At 33.9% G+C, this 18,632-nt stretch overlaps 1 protein-coding gene across 11 annotated transcripts in view; it reads left to right on the top strand.

Annotated features, from left to right (window-relative positions):
• TCF12 (transcription factor 12) overlaps positions 1-18,632 on the top strand; it is a 375,328-nt gene that overhangs the window by 318,909 nt on the left and 37,787 nt on the right. For 10 of the 11 annotated variants that reach the window (XM_057542292.1, XM_057542293.1, XM_007194942.2 and 7 more), the window contains 5 exons: positions 7,135-7,240; positions 8,271-8,410; positions 8,691-8,835; positions 9,503-9,567; positions 17,585-17,663. In XM_057542292.1, the coding sequence (XP_057398275.1) occupies positions 7,135-7,240; positions 8,271-8,410; positions 8,691-8,835; positions 9,503-9,567; positions 17,585-17,663 (535 nt within the window). The remainder of the gene's footprint in view (positions 1-7,134; positions 7,241-8,270; positions 8,411-8,690; positions 8,836-9,502; positions 9,568-17,584; positions 17,664-18,632) is intronic. The other variant, XM_057542297.1, reaches the window with a different exon arrangement.

The raw sequence follows: 18,632 nt of genomic DNA, 5'->3' as shown, positions 1-18,632 counted from the left end.
AACATTTTCAGTTAATAAAAGCACAGAAACCAATATGAGAGTATATAGAGCTACATTTCTGTTCCGTTGGGGATTTACTGCTAATTAACATGAGAGAGGAAAGTATATAATTAATTAATTCAAATTTCCAGGCTGTCTATGGGCCCAGTAGGGTTAAATCTAACATTTGTATGATGAGGAAAACATGAAGTCATTTAAGAATTCTCTGAAGTTGGAATGCTAAAGACATTGGATGACAAGGAGTTTAGCTTAAATCTGCTTTGATTTTTTTTCCCTTTATCAAAAATATATGAGACTATATTCGAGATATGAATCCAAGAAGGTCTTTTTTTCTTGATTCAAGTGGACACAAATACCAGGAAGTTAAGCCCCTGCCAGGAGAGTATGTTGTCACGGGTCAGGTTTATTAATCTTTTAGAAGGAAATTTATGTCCCTTTCCACTAGCTCATGAACATATTGAAGACAGGGATCAGGTGCTGTATTGTTAGGTCTAAATATTTTTAAAATGTAGATAGCGAAGTGACCCTCATTGATTTGTTCAGTACATTATCCTAGCATACAAGTTTCAAACCCAGTCCCTTAAAAATTCCATGGTTTATCTCTCAGGAAAAAAATTTGTGCTTATTATAAAAATGATACTGGTTACAATAAAGAACTGATAAAATATGCCCAGTGATGTTAAGATTAATTAAAATGTGCTTGACTTAACCTAAGATGAAATTCTCACACTTGAAAACCACTATTACTCAACTATACTTTTTAGACAGCAGCAGTAGTAATTGATTTTAAGCTGCTTTGTACTGAAAGCTAGAATTCTTTTTTCTTATCATTGTTAAAAAGGAAATTTTACATTATTTCACCGCTAAACGTTCTGCGGAAATTCTTGGGAAAAGATATTGGTCCTTTTATTTATGAGTGTTGAAAATATGAACATATATTTATGCCTTTTACAGAAATTTCAGTTGTGTTTTTATCAGGCTAACTAATTAGATGAAAAGAATCTTTCATGGATAGCTTGTGTGTCCCTGAGTTAGTCCTACTTCAGACATTTTGCTTTATGATGCCTTTTGGTTTCAGTTCTTACAATATTTAGTACTGGAACTATATAAATATTCCCCCCCCCCCAGGCTTGGAATTACCATAAAAACTTGAGTAGTAGGTTGGACTTTATGGCAAAATTTACTACTTTTATGTAATATTAAAATACTGAAAACATTGAGATATTTATCAAATCTGTCATTTGTTTAAATATTCTTGGATGTTAGGAGATTCTTAAATTAGACTGCTATTTCATGTACTTAAATTTTTAAATGTCTTTTTCTTTTGGGTTGTGCTTGTTTTAATTTTGATTAAAGAGGGAACCAGGAAAGTGGGAAGCCCTGAAGTTCAGAAACTTTAAGATTTTGACATTTATGTTAAAGATACGCTTTTTATCTGAGTTTATGCATAAGGTCAGTATGCATAGAAAACAATGGATCCAAAATGATCAGAAAAATCAATAGGGAATAGTTTTTAGGAAATTTCTTTAACTTTTAGTTAAATTTCTTTAAGTAAAATTTCTTTAACTTTTACTTACTTAGCACTCTTATCTCAGTGAGTCCAATTATTTAAAGCAGAAATTTTACTTACTCTTTTTTAAACAGCCTCTTTTTAGTAAATTCAGGTCCCACAAAATGCAGAGGTAGAAGGAAACTGTTTATGTACATTATTGTGTGTGAAACTTGCATAAGTTGACCAGCAGTAACTAAAAAATTCTTATAATAATTACCTAGTTTTTCTTTCTTAGTTTTTGAATGTTGACCCTTAAATGTGCCTATTTTTAAAATCAGTGGCCCAGAGGTTTAATTACAGATTTTAAAGCTAGAATTTGAGTTGGGTTGGGGTTTTCTTTTTTTCCAGTGACCTGAACTGTTTTGTTTGTTAGTTGTCAGGTTTTAGATACTCGGCTAGATCTTGAAAAATTTTTATTGCTTAATACAAAATATAGTTACATAAAATGAGATAAATTAAGTGTATGCTCCTGAATATAGTATCACATTTTTATTTTAAAATTATGATGGTAGGGTAAATTAGCCAAATGATTTTGTTTTGCCTTATTATTTTGGTAAGTTGATAAAGATTATGCTGGAGATGATTTATGCTATTAGCATAAACGTTTCACACATTGGAGGTGTAATGTTAGCATTAAAGTGTTTAATGGTATTTAACATATTGGAACTTAAAGAGAACTGCTAGTCAAACCACCTTGACAAAAGAGCTAATAGGAGCCTAAACATAATGAAATATCGGTAATAATTTCTGTGTTAGAGCATGTTCAGAAAAATTGATAAGCTTCTCCGTCTTTCTTCTTTCCAAATTAGATAAAGGTGTTCCCAAAATGTTTAAGAGTTTTGGTTTTTGTTTCATAGCCTTTGGAGTTTATGAGACTCCTAGAATATTTCTTTCAAAATAATTTATCTAATTTTAAACTGGTGGGTAAGGAAGAGTGATCTCATCCTGTATTGTTCAATATAGTAACCAATAGCCACAAATGACTATTTAATTAAATTAAAATTAAAAATTCAGTTTCTCACTTGTACTATCCACATCTCAAGTGTTCAGTAGTCACATGTAACGAGTAGCTACTGTATTGTACATAGATACATTACCGTCTTTTCAGATATAGAACATTTCCATTATTACAGAAGCCTATTGGACAGTGCCCGTCTAAAGCATTCCTCTCATTTTCTGTGGAAGGGTATCTTAATTAAGATATATAGCGAGCTATTCTCACATACTAAAGAAAATTCCCAATTCATTTCCTCATCATTTAGAACATTTAAAGATATCCGCTACCACACAGGCTTTGGATCTATTTTTAAAAGCATAGGGAATGGCATCATCTTTTAACTCATCACTGGATGTGACAAGATAAAAAGAAAAAAATATCTTTTTAGCAGAAGCTTCTACTTTTTTTCATCTTTGCTGAACAACTATCAGAAAATCATGCCTTTCTGCCTTACAGAGATGTTTCCAATATTAATTACAGGATGGATGCACTGAAGTCAAGAGCACAGTGCACAGCTCCAGCTTCTAAAGCTAAACAGAGAGTGGACTGCCCTGAATTGGGGTGATCCATATGACTAAACTGAATCACCCAAGCAGGAAAAAAAGGAATGTTTTTGCTAACTTGACTCCAATTGGTTTTATGAGCTAAAACATTCCAAGGATAATTGTGTAATCACTGTATAGAGTAATGTAAATATTCATCCCTGAAGTACTCTGTCACTCTTAAAAAGTAAGTTTGGGTTGATGGGATGAGGACAGTAGAGATATTACTGTGAATTTATTCTTTTCAAACATACTTAACAATGAAAGGGAGGTATCTGTTAGATTTTCAGTTATATTCGTTTAAGTTGGGGTAAATGTTATGGTTCTGTTCACCCAACACTCAAAATTTCTCTCTTCTCCATTCCTGGAGGAGAAAAATTAAGTACTTGAGAAAGAAGGACATTCCCACATGATACCTACTTTGAACCTGACATTCTGAAATGGAGGCTAGAATTCTAAAGAAAATTTCTAATTACCGCATTTCAATAGAACATCTTAAATTACTTAATTGTACTTTTTCTGTTTCTTTTTAAAATAGTGTGACTCCTGGTAGATTTTAATCACCTTAAGCACACATATTCCTTTCTCTTAATTTTGTTTGTTGTGATACAAAATCATATTTAAGATTTAAATGTGTGATTAGATCATTAACTAGGAAAAAACTGGCATCTATGTGCAGGTGATCAGATGACATAAGCAGTCTGGTTTTAATTTGTGGCCAGTACTGATTGTAACTAAAAGAGACTTGCTCTTTTTGTGGAATTGGCTGACTATTTCCCTACATCTGGAGTTAATAAAGTCTTTGAGACCACATCAGTTGTGCTTTGCCGCAAGAACTCTTTGATCTGAAAAATCGCAACTGGCACAACTGCTGCTTCATAACATTGCATCTATGTTTTTGCAAGCTATGGTTAAGATACCAAAAGTAAAGTTTTTTGTCGTGTGTTAGAAATGCTGTTAGATGGGCCTCTTTGAGAACCACGGTTTTCAAAACATTTTTATCATGATAAAAACTTTGAACTTATGTTAGTAAATAAATGATAAACTTCTAGTAGTTTAGAGTTTTTACCATTTTCATTTATAAGATCTATTCTTTAAAAGTCCATTTATCTTTTTCAAAGTCTATTTATAGAGACTAACATTAAAAACAACTTTGCCCTAAAATGAGCCCTGTGTTCTTAATACAGCTTCAAAATTTTTACATACGAGAGGCAAGCAGGCAAGCCTCTTCTGCTTCGTGTGTTTGTCTTGGTTTTCTTGCTTTCCATGATAGTCATCAATTGACCATTATCTGATCAGCATATTCTCCTTTATTTACAGCAATTTGTAAATCAATAAAGTCAGCAAAAGTTCTTTTGTAAATCAGCAGAAATTCTTTGCTTTTATAATTGCATACATTTAAAATTTTTTTAAGTGTAAGTTTATCTTGTATGGAATATAGTGAATTGAATAGAAATAAGGATAAAGAAATATATATTGAGAGATTATATATAAATTTTAACTGACAGATTATGTAGATTTTTGTGTGTGAAATGACACATCAAAACTGGAGTTTTTCATAAGTATCATTGGGAGGTTTATATACTGTTTCAATTTATAACCTAGATAGAATTAGAGAATTTTATATTGTATACTTTTAGATCAGTGATGGTATACATAGTAAATAAGCATTTGTGACAAAAACATGTTCTAATGCTGTCTTCTAAATTTTATTCTCATTTGTATTTTCTTTCTACATCTGTGGATATACTCTTTTTTGTTGTTTGTGGTTTCAACGTAGTTTGGGAAAAATCTGTATATTATAAAGGCGACAGAGGACATCTAGCTAAAGCTAAATTTTGATGCTGAAACTTGATTAAAAGAAAAAAGTACAAAATTCCTTTCCTGAAAACTTTTCCTGTCTATCAGCCTATCTAATACATTGCAAACACATTTGTGTATATCCAATTCTTTCATTCTAACTCTGTCTTTATGTAATAGCACTAAACTAGAAAAATATGTTTAATATGTATAATGCATAATCCCCTATCTAGGATCCTTCTGGGTAATTCTTAGGAATATATCTTGTCCCAGACATGTCAGGTACCACAAGTGTGTGTTTTCCCCTCTGGGATGTAAGAAGTAGGAAACTAACCTGAATGCCAATCCATTAAAAAGACACACCTGTGCTTGTAATAGCATGGCTAGCAAGAAGACTAAAAATGGACTTTTTAAACTTTTATCTAGGGTGAACTGTATATATAAGTAGGATGATGTTGGACAAAAACTATAAGAAATAGCAGTTGAGTACTAAACAGGGACAGTATGTAGCAGTGTAACTGCTCTTATAAGAATTCGAAAGTTGATATTATTAGCTAATACTTAGTGAGTGGTTACCATGCTAAACATTTTCGAGCCTTCTGTGCACCTTAGCCATCTTGAGGAATCCAGGTTGTTTTTGTGGTTTTTGTTTGTTTGTTTTTGGGGGGGGGTTTGTTTTGTTTTGTTTTGGCCGCGCAGCTTGTGGGATCTTAGTTCCCCAGCCAGGGATCAAACCTGTTCCTTAGGCATTAAGAGTGCAGAGTCCTAACCACTGGACCACCAGGGAATTCCCTAAACATTTTGTATGTATTATTATCTCATCTAATCTTCCCATTACCCCCTGCCCCCCCATGCAGGTAATGTTAGCACCATCTTACAAATGAGGAAATTGAGTCTCAGAAGGTTAGGTAATTTACCAGGAATCTTTACAGTTAGTTAATGCCTCAGAGAAAGAATAAATGAAAGTTTATGTAAATAAAAAATTGGCTCCCATTTTAATCTCTGTGTGTGCTTCCTCCACTTTTTTATTAGTGCATAGGAATGTATGCTGGATAAAAATATCAAACTGTGTGGAAAGGCATAAAGCAAACGTTTTCCTCCCCAATTATAAGTCCAGAGGTGTAACCATTAAGTTTCTTATGTGTAATTCCAGAAATCTTCTGTGCTTATGCAAAAAATGTGTATGCTTTTTTTACGAATCCTCCCATAGTTTTATTGAGCTAGTTACTTTTTTCCACGTTAAGTGAACACTTTGAATTTTTATTTTTGATTAAAATTTAATAGATGTACCCTTATCAAACTAAACAAAAGAAATATGTTTCATACACTGCTCACAATAGGACACCTTTCCATTCTTCCTGACTCCTGGTTTACTTTTACTTTAACAGACCATGCATCACCTTAAGTGTTACTTACTTGTTTTCCTTCTTGGTTTCAGTAGTCATCATGAGAATGGTTTGATCATGTTTTGATTATTACAGTTATTTGGATGCCCATTTAGTTTTCCAGAGAAATGACAGAGTTGGCCATTTGCCAATTCAAAATGTTCATACTTTGTTTATCTGAAGCAAAGGTTTACCAAAGGAAATTAATACTGCTCTGACAGATTAAATGAGACTTTCCTGAAAGCTGTGCCAGACTTGAAAATATACTTGAAATTAAAGAATTAAAACCCCTGAGCAGAACTTGGTTTTAATTTTGCCAACCCTACTAAGTTAAGGAAGTTTCTGAACAATTGTGTTGTGCCTTTCACAGTTAACTTTTAATAGTAGTAAAGAATAGTAACATTTAATCTAACTCGTTTTGATTTTGGTAAATCTTGTAACAGTGAAAAGAATGAATTTTATGAACAAATTCATAAAATAAAACAAATTTTATTTCATGCTGTATTCAAAAGACATTAGTTTCCACTATCACATTTTGAATCATGAGCCTATACGGATTTGTGTTTTGTAAACAAAGTCAACATTTGTGACTTTATTCAACCACCTGATGTAATTGTCACACAAAGATGCATTACAGGGATATTTAGAATAGTTTTTTCTCTAGTAATCAGCAAAAACAAACAGGTAGATAATATCCAAGTTAGACGTTATTTATGAGGATTTAGGCAGTTTATTTGGATTTGTGGTAGGCCTTTTTAGATATTGGATAGGCCTTTTTAGGCCCTTCAGGAAACACATTTTACATAAGTGGTATGACAGTCATTTACATTTTAATTAAATTTCCTGTCTAATTTTAAGGTATATGCACCGTCCCCAAATTCAGATGACTTCAACCGTGAATCTCCTAGTTATCCATCTCCCAAGCCACCAACCAGTATGTTTGCTAGCACTTTCTTTATGCAAGGTAAGTACTGCCAGATAGTTGTCAAGTACTACAACAGTTATCTCTTGTATATTAGCTAATATTTTAAAGTTGTGAGGAAAGAGAATATCTGTATAGAAGTTCAGACATTTTTTATCTAGATATGTTTGGCTGAAGCAAATTAAAATTTAGTTTTAAAGTTTCCTATTGCTAATTATTGCTGACTGCAATGTAGTTGGATTATTCAGCGAAGCATCGGAGTGCCCATCTAATATTGATTGAATTTATAAAGGACTTCAGTTGAGAAAAGTGAGTAAAGCTGCTCTTTCTCATTTTAGGATTTAAATGTATAAAAGCTATTAGCAATTTTAGTTTCTTGTTTAAATTACAGATTCATATCACCCCTAGAATTATCAGTGCAAATAAAAAGTGAATATCATAGAACAGAATAAGACTTTAAGAGAGAAAAAGTGTTGCACTTCCTTTCATTCTTGTCTAGCAAATCATTTTGATTTGGTCTTCTGTGGTTTTGGACTATGGGAGCAATAAATTACTACATAAATGGTTCCTTGACTTTACATTGGAGAGTGAAGCCATTGCTAACACATTTCTTTTGAAGGCTGACTATAATATAGTCATTATCCATCACTTAGGTTCTCTGTAAGAGAAACTTCTTTATTCTAGTTTGAGAATGGTATAATATACATTGCTTATAGATTAAGAACTTTTTGTATATAGGTATACCATTTAACCAAAAGTTAAATCCAACCTATCCCCAAATTTGGAATTTTTATTGTCCTCCCTGATATGAATTTAGGTCTTGTGAGGATTTTTATAATGACCTGCCTACTACAGTTTAGATTACTTTTTCTCCCTCTAACTATAAAGCTTTATTCCTTCATTTAACATAGTAACTATACAGTTTGGAGGGAAAGAAAACTAGATGAAGACTAGGTTGGAAAGGGGAGGAAAAAACATATCTGGAGGGTACCCTTTGAATTTTTATAGCATCATCAAAATAAAAGAAAAAATTTTGGCTAAGGAAAATTTTATATTTCTCTTTTTGTCTTAGATGGGACCCACAATTCTTCTGACCTTTGGAGTTCATCAAATGGGATGAGCCAGCCTGGTTTTGGTGGAATTCTGGGGACCTCCACTTCCCACATGTCTCAATCCAGTAGTTATGGCAGCCTTCATTCACATGACCGCTTGGTAGGCTGTAACACATGACTAGGGTGCAGCAACACTTTGTCCTCACTTGTGTTTCTTTTTGGATTACAAGTGTAAGATTTGATTCTGCCAAAACTTCTGAATTTTGAAATACTTCTAGGCTTACTTCATGCCTTTTGAAAAAGTAAATGACAAGAGTAGTGCTCTTCAGCTGCTAATTTATGATGTTCTTTTTAACCTGTTGTAGTAGTTGCCCAGTTATATGTGCGTATTATTCAGAAAATGTATTTAATAGATCATGTCTCTTTCCCCCTTTCTTTAGAGTTATCCTCCACACTCAGTTTCACCAACAGACATAAACACAAGTCTTCCACCAATGTCCAGCTTCCACCGTGCCAGTACCAGCAGTTCACCTTATGTTGCTGCCTCACACACCCCTCCCATCAATGGATCAGATAGCATCCTAGGTGAGCTTTCTTAGGTTGGCAAAACTCCCTAAAACTGAATTTGGCGATTTGTAGTGAATCCCATATTTTTCAATACATATATATATATTTTTTTGTTCTTTTCATATTTTTTTCTTCCAGCTTTATCGAGATACGTCATTGACATATAGTGCTGTATAAGTTTAAGGTGTACAGTGTAATGATTTGACTTAAATACATCATGAAATGATTATCACAATAAGTTTAGTGAACATTCATTATCTTATATAGATACAAAATTAAAGCAATAGAAAAATTTTTTTTTCTTTGTGATAACCCTTAGGATTTACTCTCTTAACTTTCCTAAATGACATACAGCAGCGTTAGTTATATTTATCACGTACACCCCCAGTACTTACTTATAACTGGAAATTTGTACCTTTTGACTCAATGTATTTTTTAGTATTGAGTTTAAAAATGAAAGAAAGGAAGAAAAGAAACTTTCTGATTTTCATTAATGTACAAACTGGTAAGGAGCCCATCTTTACTTTAGCTTACTAAATACAACACATGCAGAGTATTTGCAGGTTTATTGTGACAGATGTGCAACAACAATGGAGAACACCATTGAAATAATGGCAGAGTGCTGAAAAGCATGCCTGCTTGCTTGCTAAACTTCTTGATTTGTTTTCCTCTTTGAAATACTCAGGAACCAGAGGAAATGCTGCTGGAAGCTCACAGACAGGTGATGCACTTGGAAAAGCTTTGGCATCTGTGAGTATTGAATTTATATATTTTGCTGAATGATTTTTACACTGCTGAATGCAGTGATTAGATTTTGTGGGCAGTATGCGTCATAGTTAAAGGGTGTAGTTATAACAGGACCACTTCATTACTCATTTAGAGCTATTTTCGGTTTGTATTGATTTGTACTGCCCTTAAAATAATTCACGAGAACACCTTCCCACCCTATTCCCACAAGAACTGTCCTTCTAATTTCAATTTAAATATCTGTTTTTGTCTTAATGCAACAGATGTAGGGAAAAGAAAAAGAAATTTGGGCATTTTGAAATCTAAAGCACAGATTACTGAGGTTAATAGTTCAATCTGTTTATTAGTTTTAAACATATACTTTGTGAGTTGCCCATTAAAATAAGTCAAGTGGAACCAAGAAACATAACTTAGTTATTCTTCTGATCCAGAGAAGGAAGTGCTTTTATAAGGATTTTTTTCTAACATGGAAGGTATTTTATTTTATTTTTTTAAAGGAAAAAATAAGCATCTGCTGCTGATTCATTTAAGACATAGGAGATGAGAGCCTTCCCAAAAAGGAAAAAAACAGATTCATTGAAGAACCCACGCTAAAATGAGTAAAACTAATTTGAAGGAATCCCATAGTATTTTCCTCAGCAAGTAGTTTACATCACACCAGAATGTTAATGACAAAGCGATGAGTTGCTTTAATAAAGGCAGTGATCGGTTTTAATATATGATCCTTAAAACATTGAAACGAAATCCATTCTTTTGGGAGAGCATTTACCAGTAGTCCATAAAGATTCCAAATCTAATTATTTAAGAGGCACTTCTGCTTTGTATTTTCTAAAGTTTCTCCTTAGGCTTTTTCTTCCTTTCTTTTTTCCTCCTGAGTGATATGCCTCTCAGAATTTTCACAGAGTTGTCTTACTTATGTCTTACTATGAAGTGCAGTTAACTCTGTCAAACACATTTGCTGCTGTTCATGGGGAAGGCAGACCACTTAATGTGTGAGTAGTAGGAAGCAACTGTTGAAATTTAAAGAGATAAACCTCTTTGTGAATGGTTTCTGTAAATAAACCTTACTCCAGAGCAGTACACATTTCTTGAGAAATGAAGCCAAGTCAAATTCATCTACCACGTAGTGGTGGCTCACACAAAATAGAGCTCAGTAAATGTTTGTCGAATTCAGTCTTACATCATATGACAAAAATGATGATGATGATAACAAAACCCACAAAAATATCATCTGTAATTTGTATGCTTACTAGGTGCTAGGCACTATACTAAGCATTTATACTAAGCATTTATATGCGTCGTTTCATTTAATCCTCAAGAAAGCCCTGTGAGGCTGGCATTATTATTCCCATGTTACAGATGAGGAACTAAGGTTTAAAAGGTTAAGTAACTTTGGCTCAGAAAGATTAAGCAACTTGCCCTAGGGATCACCAAGCTAGGAAGGATAAAGCCTAGATATTAGATTAGATCTGATCTAACTAGCTTCACTTCCAGAAAGACCAGTGGTACAGGGACTGTTATTTTACAAGGTGTTGATGAGGATTAAAGGGAGTTGTCTCACTTATTCTGGACTTATTCCACATGATGAAAACTACCTACTTTGGAAGCAAATTATTCTGTAATATTAAATGAGTGCCTCCCAGGTATTTGATTGACTTGCCGATTCCTTCTGCTGATTCTGTAAGAATCCAGTAGCAGATATTTCACAGGTAGAAAGACAAATAACATTTGAACTTTCGATACTAGGCAACTTAAAAAAGTATAACCTGCATTTCAGGGGCTTTTTTCTCAAAAGTTTTTGTTTATTTCATTCAAGGAAAACTTCCATAAAGGATCCTTGGCAGATAGGCAGGCAGGAATTTGTGATGTTCTCAGTGGTCCTCCAAGCTTCTTTTCAGTTACCCTTCAGGTCCTTGACTATTCTCCCATATTACGACCAACATACTAGCTAAACCAATTGGCATTTGGAAAAGAAAATCTAAATTCAGTGTGAGTGGAAGCCAGGGGAGGATGTTTAATCTAGTTAGTGGGTGGGCTTTGGTTGTCATGGAAACTCAGCTCTGTCATCCTGTGTTGTTACTAGGCAGGAGCAGCCAGGTCATTCCGTAAATCATTTCTGTCATAGCTGACGGTGATGCATTCCATCTGCTCCATCACGGCATGCCATAGTCTGCACACTTCAGACCCCTTCCTTCAATCCATCTCCTGCCCCACTCTGCACCAGACACCTCCCCCAAACACATTCTTTCTCTAACTTCCATTACAAACTCATATTCACTTTAGTGCTCTTAGAATGTCCTGAAAAACAGACAAAAAAATACATTGGGGATAGGAAGGATTAGAAGAGATGAGTAGAAGGAATTTTATGAGGATTACATTTGAGAGTCTGACGTGCGTCTCAGAATTTGATGTTAGGTATTACAGATCTTTGGAAATGGTGACCATGAGTATTTGAAATTTTAAGTTCTATAGAATGTGACGTTTTAAATACAGCATCTAGGTTTAGATGGAGAAATGCCATGCTATTGCCATTAGAAGTTATTTCTAATAGCTCCCCAAATGTCTGATACATGTCTTAGATGCCCTTTCATGTGTGAAACAGAGGTTACAACCTTTGTTCTTCAGTTTATGTATTAAAAAGCACACAGAATACTGGGTGATTAAACATGTAAGGCCAGATAATACATTCGCAAAGGTTCCTTTATTTTAGGTTTAAGCCTGGATAATTGTGGTCTTAATCTCAGGATAGCTAGAAAGAGAATTGTACATGAAAGTATTTACACAAAGTTCCCAAAGCCCTATGGATTATGCATTAGTTTAGATAATAAACTAGGGTAGATACAGGGAAAGGAAAATCTGGATATTCGTGCCATTTCTGTGTTTCCCTGAACGTCTGCCAGACAATAACCCTTTAAGATTGTGCCCATGGAGAGTTATATAGAGAAGAAACATCTGGTTTATTTCAGTGCCTAATACCATATCAAAACACTTGGTCTTTAATTTAGAGGAGATCAAACAAGAAGACTGTTGAACTTTGTTGATTATATCAGACTTCTTTGTGATAATTTATGTTTTGATTTCTACCTCAGAGCAAAGGAAAGGGAGAGAGTATATGTATGTGTGTGTATTGTGTATGTGTGTGTGTGTGTGTGTGTTTTAATCTAGATAGTTAAATGGTCAGTAGTCTCTAACAAAAGAAAAGAAAATTCAGGGAAGTTGATGTTTAAAAGTAATTCATGAAATAAGTTTCTTTGTTCCTTAGACTCAATAACATTAGCATAATAAAGATTAACTGAAATGTGCACTGTAGTGTTTAAAAAATTGGGCTTGCAGTTCCAAGGTTGGGCTCGGGAGCACTCCATTGTTTCTTTTTTGTCTGAAGCCCTTTTCATTAGCTTCTGGCTTATTGGCACCCTGCTGATCGGAATAGACCGTGACTGATAGGAGGAGGAGCCTCATTTGTTGCAGTAAAATGAGGCATATTACCGTTTAAGCCTGGCAGAAGGTATTGGGAGTTATTCATCATTGGTCACTTAACAGTATGAGGACCACGGACTGCATGCAGAATGAGTTCTTACTTTGTGTTTATGCTCTAGATTCTAAATCACTCCCATCCCCATTTTTTAAGTAACTGATTTTTTTTCCTTCTCTTTTTTTTCTTTGAAACATCTATGTTAGGAGTTCTTTAAGGTCAGAAAGTACAAAAAGTAATGTATTCCTGATTTAGAATGCTCTTTGTCAAATAAAGCCTTACGTTTAGAATTTCTTAAAGTAGCACAACAGTTTCTATAGAATCAGTATAGTCTGTCATTTGGTAATAGAATAAATATGCAGAAGTGAAGTTTAATGACATGATCTGTGATCTAAAAGGCTGTATTATTCTGCTATTTTAATGTTGTTGCTCCCTTCTCACATGCATGTTCTTTTTATGAAAGTAAAAGGAACAAGAAAAAGTCCTGTAATTTGCCAGGCTATCTGTCAGTTCAGGAAAAGTATTAGTAACAATTCTGTCTGTCATCACTTTAATTTAGGGCAAAATAGAACCAGGGAATGTGATGAGTGAGTGGAGAAAATGCCTTTTATTATACAAATGGAGAAGGTGCTTTTGATAAAAACACCAGAAATTATATGTTGATATGCTTTTGGTACTGCTTCTCCTGTTTTCACAGTGATTTTTAAGAGCCCACACCCATTTTATATATAACATCATTTTGCTTAGTCATTGCAAGGTAGTCATTGCAAAATGACTCTAAAGTATAAACTTCCTTCTTTGAGATAAAGAAGTTGTCACCAGTCCTTCACGTGCTTAGGGATTATTTAGCTGTAATGGCAGAGTTATCAGGGAAAATAAGGGTTGATAGTCTGCTTATGGCCTCAAAAGCCCATACCTGCCTAACGATGTGGTATGGACAGCTTAGTACATCAACACTAATTCTCAGAAATATTGGAACCTTACCATATTGTTCTCAAAGCTTATACCGTAAAACTGATTTGTAAATGATTCATCTTTATAGTAGTATCTTTTTCTCCCCTTGGTATTCCTGTTACTGAACCCCACTATATAAATGCTGAGATAAACTATTTACTGAATTCTGCTTTTTTATCAAAAAGTATTGTAGCGGATTTCAAGTGCAATTTAATCGCTCAAGTTTTTTTTTTTTTAAATATTGAGCACCTACTTGTGCAAAACAGTGACAGACAATGATGGATTCAGTGTTGAACAGTATAAGGTCCCTGCTTTCAAAGAGCTTACAGTCAAGGAGAGAAGATAGAAAAATGGTAACATAGAGCATAGTGTGAAGTAAAATACCAAAGAGAAGTTAACAGGTTACACTAAGAATATAAGGGAAGTGAAAATGAGTGTAAGTGGGGAGGTTACATTTGAGTTGGGCTTTGATGTGTTACAGAATTCCATCAGGGAGAAGTTAAGAAACAGGCCTTTTGCAAGGACAAGCTGTGTTCAGAAAATGAAAAAAATATTTTGTTTGATATAATGCTTTATGTAGGTTATAAGGTAGAAAGATATTTTTGTAACCAGATAACGGAATATGTCAAATGTCATTCTGTTTTATTTAGTAGACAACAGGAAGTGCTATATGGCATTTGTTCAAAACTGGTTGAGGACAATAGCTCAGTCAATTATGTATGGGATGAAAGGAGCGGGGAGTAACTAAAAATATAAAGACTTAAATAGTCCAGCCATAAGTTCTAGTAAAAGCTTAAGGTAGTGTAATGGCAGTGAGAATGATGTATGCCCATCCCAGAAACATTATAGAGAATTGTGAGCATTGGTGTCTATGGTGGGAAGAGTGGAGGAACAGGAGAAAGGAGGGAGAGTGAGAGTGGTTTTGGTGACCATGAGAATACTGGTGCTAACTGAGATAGAGGAAACAGGACAGTAGAGATGGGAAGGGTGGGAAGCTTGGGGCAGTGATGCAAAGTTTGGGTTTGGACATACTGAGCTTGAGATGAAAGAAAGATATGCTCAGATGGAGAAGTCCAGCAACCAGTAGGAGGATAGAGGTGTCAACTTAGGAGTCATTCACATGGATGTCATAGTTGATAATTTATAAAGAATGGTATTACAAAGAGAGGAAACACAGGTAAATAGAAAAGAAAACTGAGACTGGAGCTCTCGGAAAACCTACATTAAGTGAACTGTATAAGAGAGTAAAAGAGAGAAGGAGCCTGGGTAAAAATTGTACATCCACGGATTTAAAAGGGATGCTCAAATGCTAACTTCTTTCTTTATTTACCAGCACTGTTGTAGAATCGGAAGCTACTGCAGATGCTGTGTAATTCACATTGATCTGAATAAGACAAAGTCCTTGCTCTTCTGGAACATACATTTCATTAGGGAAAAGGGTGAAAGAGACATATGATAAACAAGTAAACAAATTTAGACAATTAGGGATTAATGGAAGCAGTATGAAGAAAACAAAGCGGGAGGTATGATACACAGGGAATGCTGTTTCTCCAGTGCTTTCATGCGATTAATTCATACTGTCAAGGAAACTGAAAGTCAGCAAGTTAGTCTAGTTTATGATAATCAAAGTTTTGCATGGAAATGGAACTTCTTTCACTCCTCAGCCACCCACCATCAGTGTTATCAACCCTTCCCTCCCTTACCAGTATTATAGTAAAGACATATTTCATATGTTAGCATCAGTTGTTAATAAAAGTTATAATTATTTGAATCATAAACATGAGAAATAGTGATTTACAAAAATAAAAGGGTATGTTGAGATATGTTTTTGCTGAAGTTCGGTGATGTTACCTAATTTACTTATGGTTGAAATAAATCACTGTATGTATGCAAGCCATTAGGAACCAAAATGTGACCTTTAGCTAATTTTCACAGGTGTGAAAAGTAACTTTTAAAAGGTAACAACTTTGACAACTTTAAGACAAACAACATTGATCTTATAGTGTACTACTTCCCTATTACTAAGTCTTCCCATAAAGTTTTTTGAAGTCTTCTTGATAACTGTGCTTTTCTAAAATGACTTTCCAACCTGGGAGTTCCCTGGCGGTCCAGTGGTTGGGACTCGGCACTTCCACTGCTGGGGGCCCGGGTTCAGTCCCTGGTCGGGGAACTAAGATCCCGCAAGCTGCCTGGCGTGGCAAAAAAAATTTTTTTTAATAAAATGAAATGACTTTCCAACCTGAATATACAACTTTTAGATCTGGCTCTTTGGAAAGAGTTGGTGTGTAAAGGGATTTCCAGTTACAATTTAGTAACATCATACAAATTGGTATAGATATACTCATTTGTAGTCAATGCTTACAATTTAATTGGTGCTATCTTCTTTTTTTAAAAAAAATGAAAGCTGTTAATGTTTGATGATTGTGACCTGTGGAATTTTGTTTTACGTGAGCCTGTCCCAGTATCTGACTTTTTCAACGTATTATACTGTCTTTAAAACCAGTGCTGAGACCCCATATATGCCATAATTTGGGCCTCTTTAAATTTATTAGAGCTCTAAACTTACTCAGAGCAGGATTATTTCTATTGGATGACACTTTGCACCCACAAGTAGTTTTCCTATTTAAAGTATTTGACCACAGTTTCTCCAAATAAGTTGATTTGTCTGCCCTAAGTGCTGAGATGTGAAGATGACTTATGATGCCTGTTACAGGAATGGGATTGTCCTAGAGAGGAGTTCCTAGGATCCGTTGGTGCGTGGATTAAGGAGACTTTTTAAGTGTTCAATGGTTAATTATGTAAACTTGAATGAATTTCTGTCACTATTTTTTTTTAACAATATGAAGTAAATATAAAATGTTGCAACAAAACCTTTAGCCAAAATACCAAAATTTATGCATCCAGATATGTTATCCTCTTAGGAGGTAAAGTCCACAGATTATTTTGGGAACATTTTTTTAAGAACTTACAGGGTTTTTTCACTTTCTTCAAAGGTGACAAAATATCCTTTGAAAGCAAGTTTGATTTTTTTACAACACTCACACATCATTAGGAGCTAAATTTGGCAAAAATGTAGTTAATCAACCAACTTTCTAAAAGAAATAAGGGATAACTATTTTTAAAAATCACTTTCTTTGACTTTTAAAACTATCTTTAAGGACTGTTCTCTTCAAAAGATAACAGTTTCCTAAGATTATTTTTAATGAATGAAATTTATTTAGATGGTATATTCTAGAAAGATTGTTTATCAGACTTGTTGACTTTATAGTCACTTCTCTTTTTTTTTTTAATCACTTCTCTTTTTTGTTCTAGCAATTAGAAATTTAAATTACTTTCAACTAGGATAATAAAGAAATAGGTATGATCTATTTACTCCTCTCATATTAGAATATATATGATATTCTTTAATCCGAGTTTTAAAACTGGGGCTTCTATAGCCTTTATGTAATGGAATAGTTCTAAAATTGATTAAACAGTTTTTCACTCTGAGCCTTAAGGGTGGCAGCTTAGATTATAAAAATAACTCCATGCAAATGGATTTACATTTTTGCTTTTGTCACATTGATATGTGTATATCTTTTGTTTTCTGGTTAGATTTATTCTCCTGACCATACCAGCAGTAGTTTTCCATCAAATCCGTCAACACCAGTTGGATCACCCTCACCTCTCACAGGTAGGCTTTTGTTTTATCTAACTACTTGATAACATGCATGGGGCTACTTGGAAATATTTGAAGTTTATTTTTCAATAAAATATAGTAAAAACTCTTACCAAAAAAATCATTTCTATCCTGAGAAAACATGTAAACAGAGCCTTCTCCTGAGTTCATTTTGGAGAATATTGAAGTGTTTGCTGTTTGAATTATTTGTTCATATCTTCTCTGATTCTTAAAATAATTTGTGATGATTTCTAAGAACAATTATTATAACAGGATAAAAAATAAGGCTAAGCAATTGGGATGAAGGTAAAATATAGAGAAGGAGATGAATCAGAAATTTTGATAAGCTAACATAGAAAATAAAATAACCTATTTAGAAGTACATATAACTTCTTTCTTCCTTATCCTCTGCATTTTCCACATACCATGTATAAAACTCAAATGAAAAACTCTGCACTAGTTTGTCTTTATTTTTAAGTCCACTGAGTTATTATTTCATATATATATATAAATTCTTGGGGATAATGTAGTTTTTTTTGCTAAAGAAAACTCTTTGTGAATGTGTATGAATATTGTTAGTGGAGTTAAATAAGTGTTCAGATTTGCATTGCTTTTTTCTGTTTTTTTTACAGTAGCTTTAACAAGTTCCAGATACTATCCTACAGTATAAATTTGTTGAGATACAACTGTTATTATTGTAAATAGGAATTTTTTGATTTATTAGGAATAAATCAAATTATAGGAAGATGCTTGGATCTGATCTGTTAAGCTATAAAACTTGGAATGTGTTTCCTGAGCAGTGTTTGGAGAAAAACCATGCTAAAGAAGAAATGTATTAGTTCTAAGGAAAAGACATTAGACAACTGTGTAAAAATTGCCATTTTCCTCCAACAGTTGACCTCAGAAATGATTCTCTATTCCTGATCAAAGTCACTAGTTCAGTCCATGTGGCGTTGTTGTTGTTGCTGTGAAGACTTTTTGCAT

Source organism: Balaenoptera acutorostrata, chromosome 3 (assembly GCF_949987535.1).
Source record: "Balaenoptera acutorostrata chromosome 3, mBalAcu1.1, whole genome shotgun sequence".
Lineage (NCBI taxonomy): Eukaryota > Metazoa > Chordata > Mammalia > Artiodactyla > Balaenopteridae > Balaenoptera > Balaenoptera acutorostrata.
Note: the sequence above shows the minus strand (reverse complement) of the source record. Positions and strands in the feature narration are given on the sequence as shown.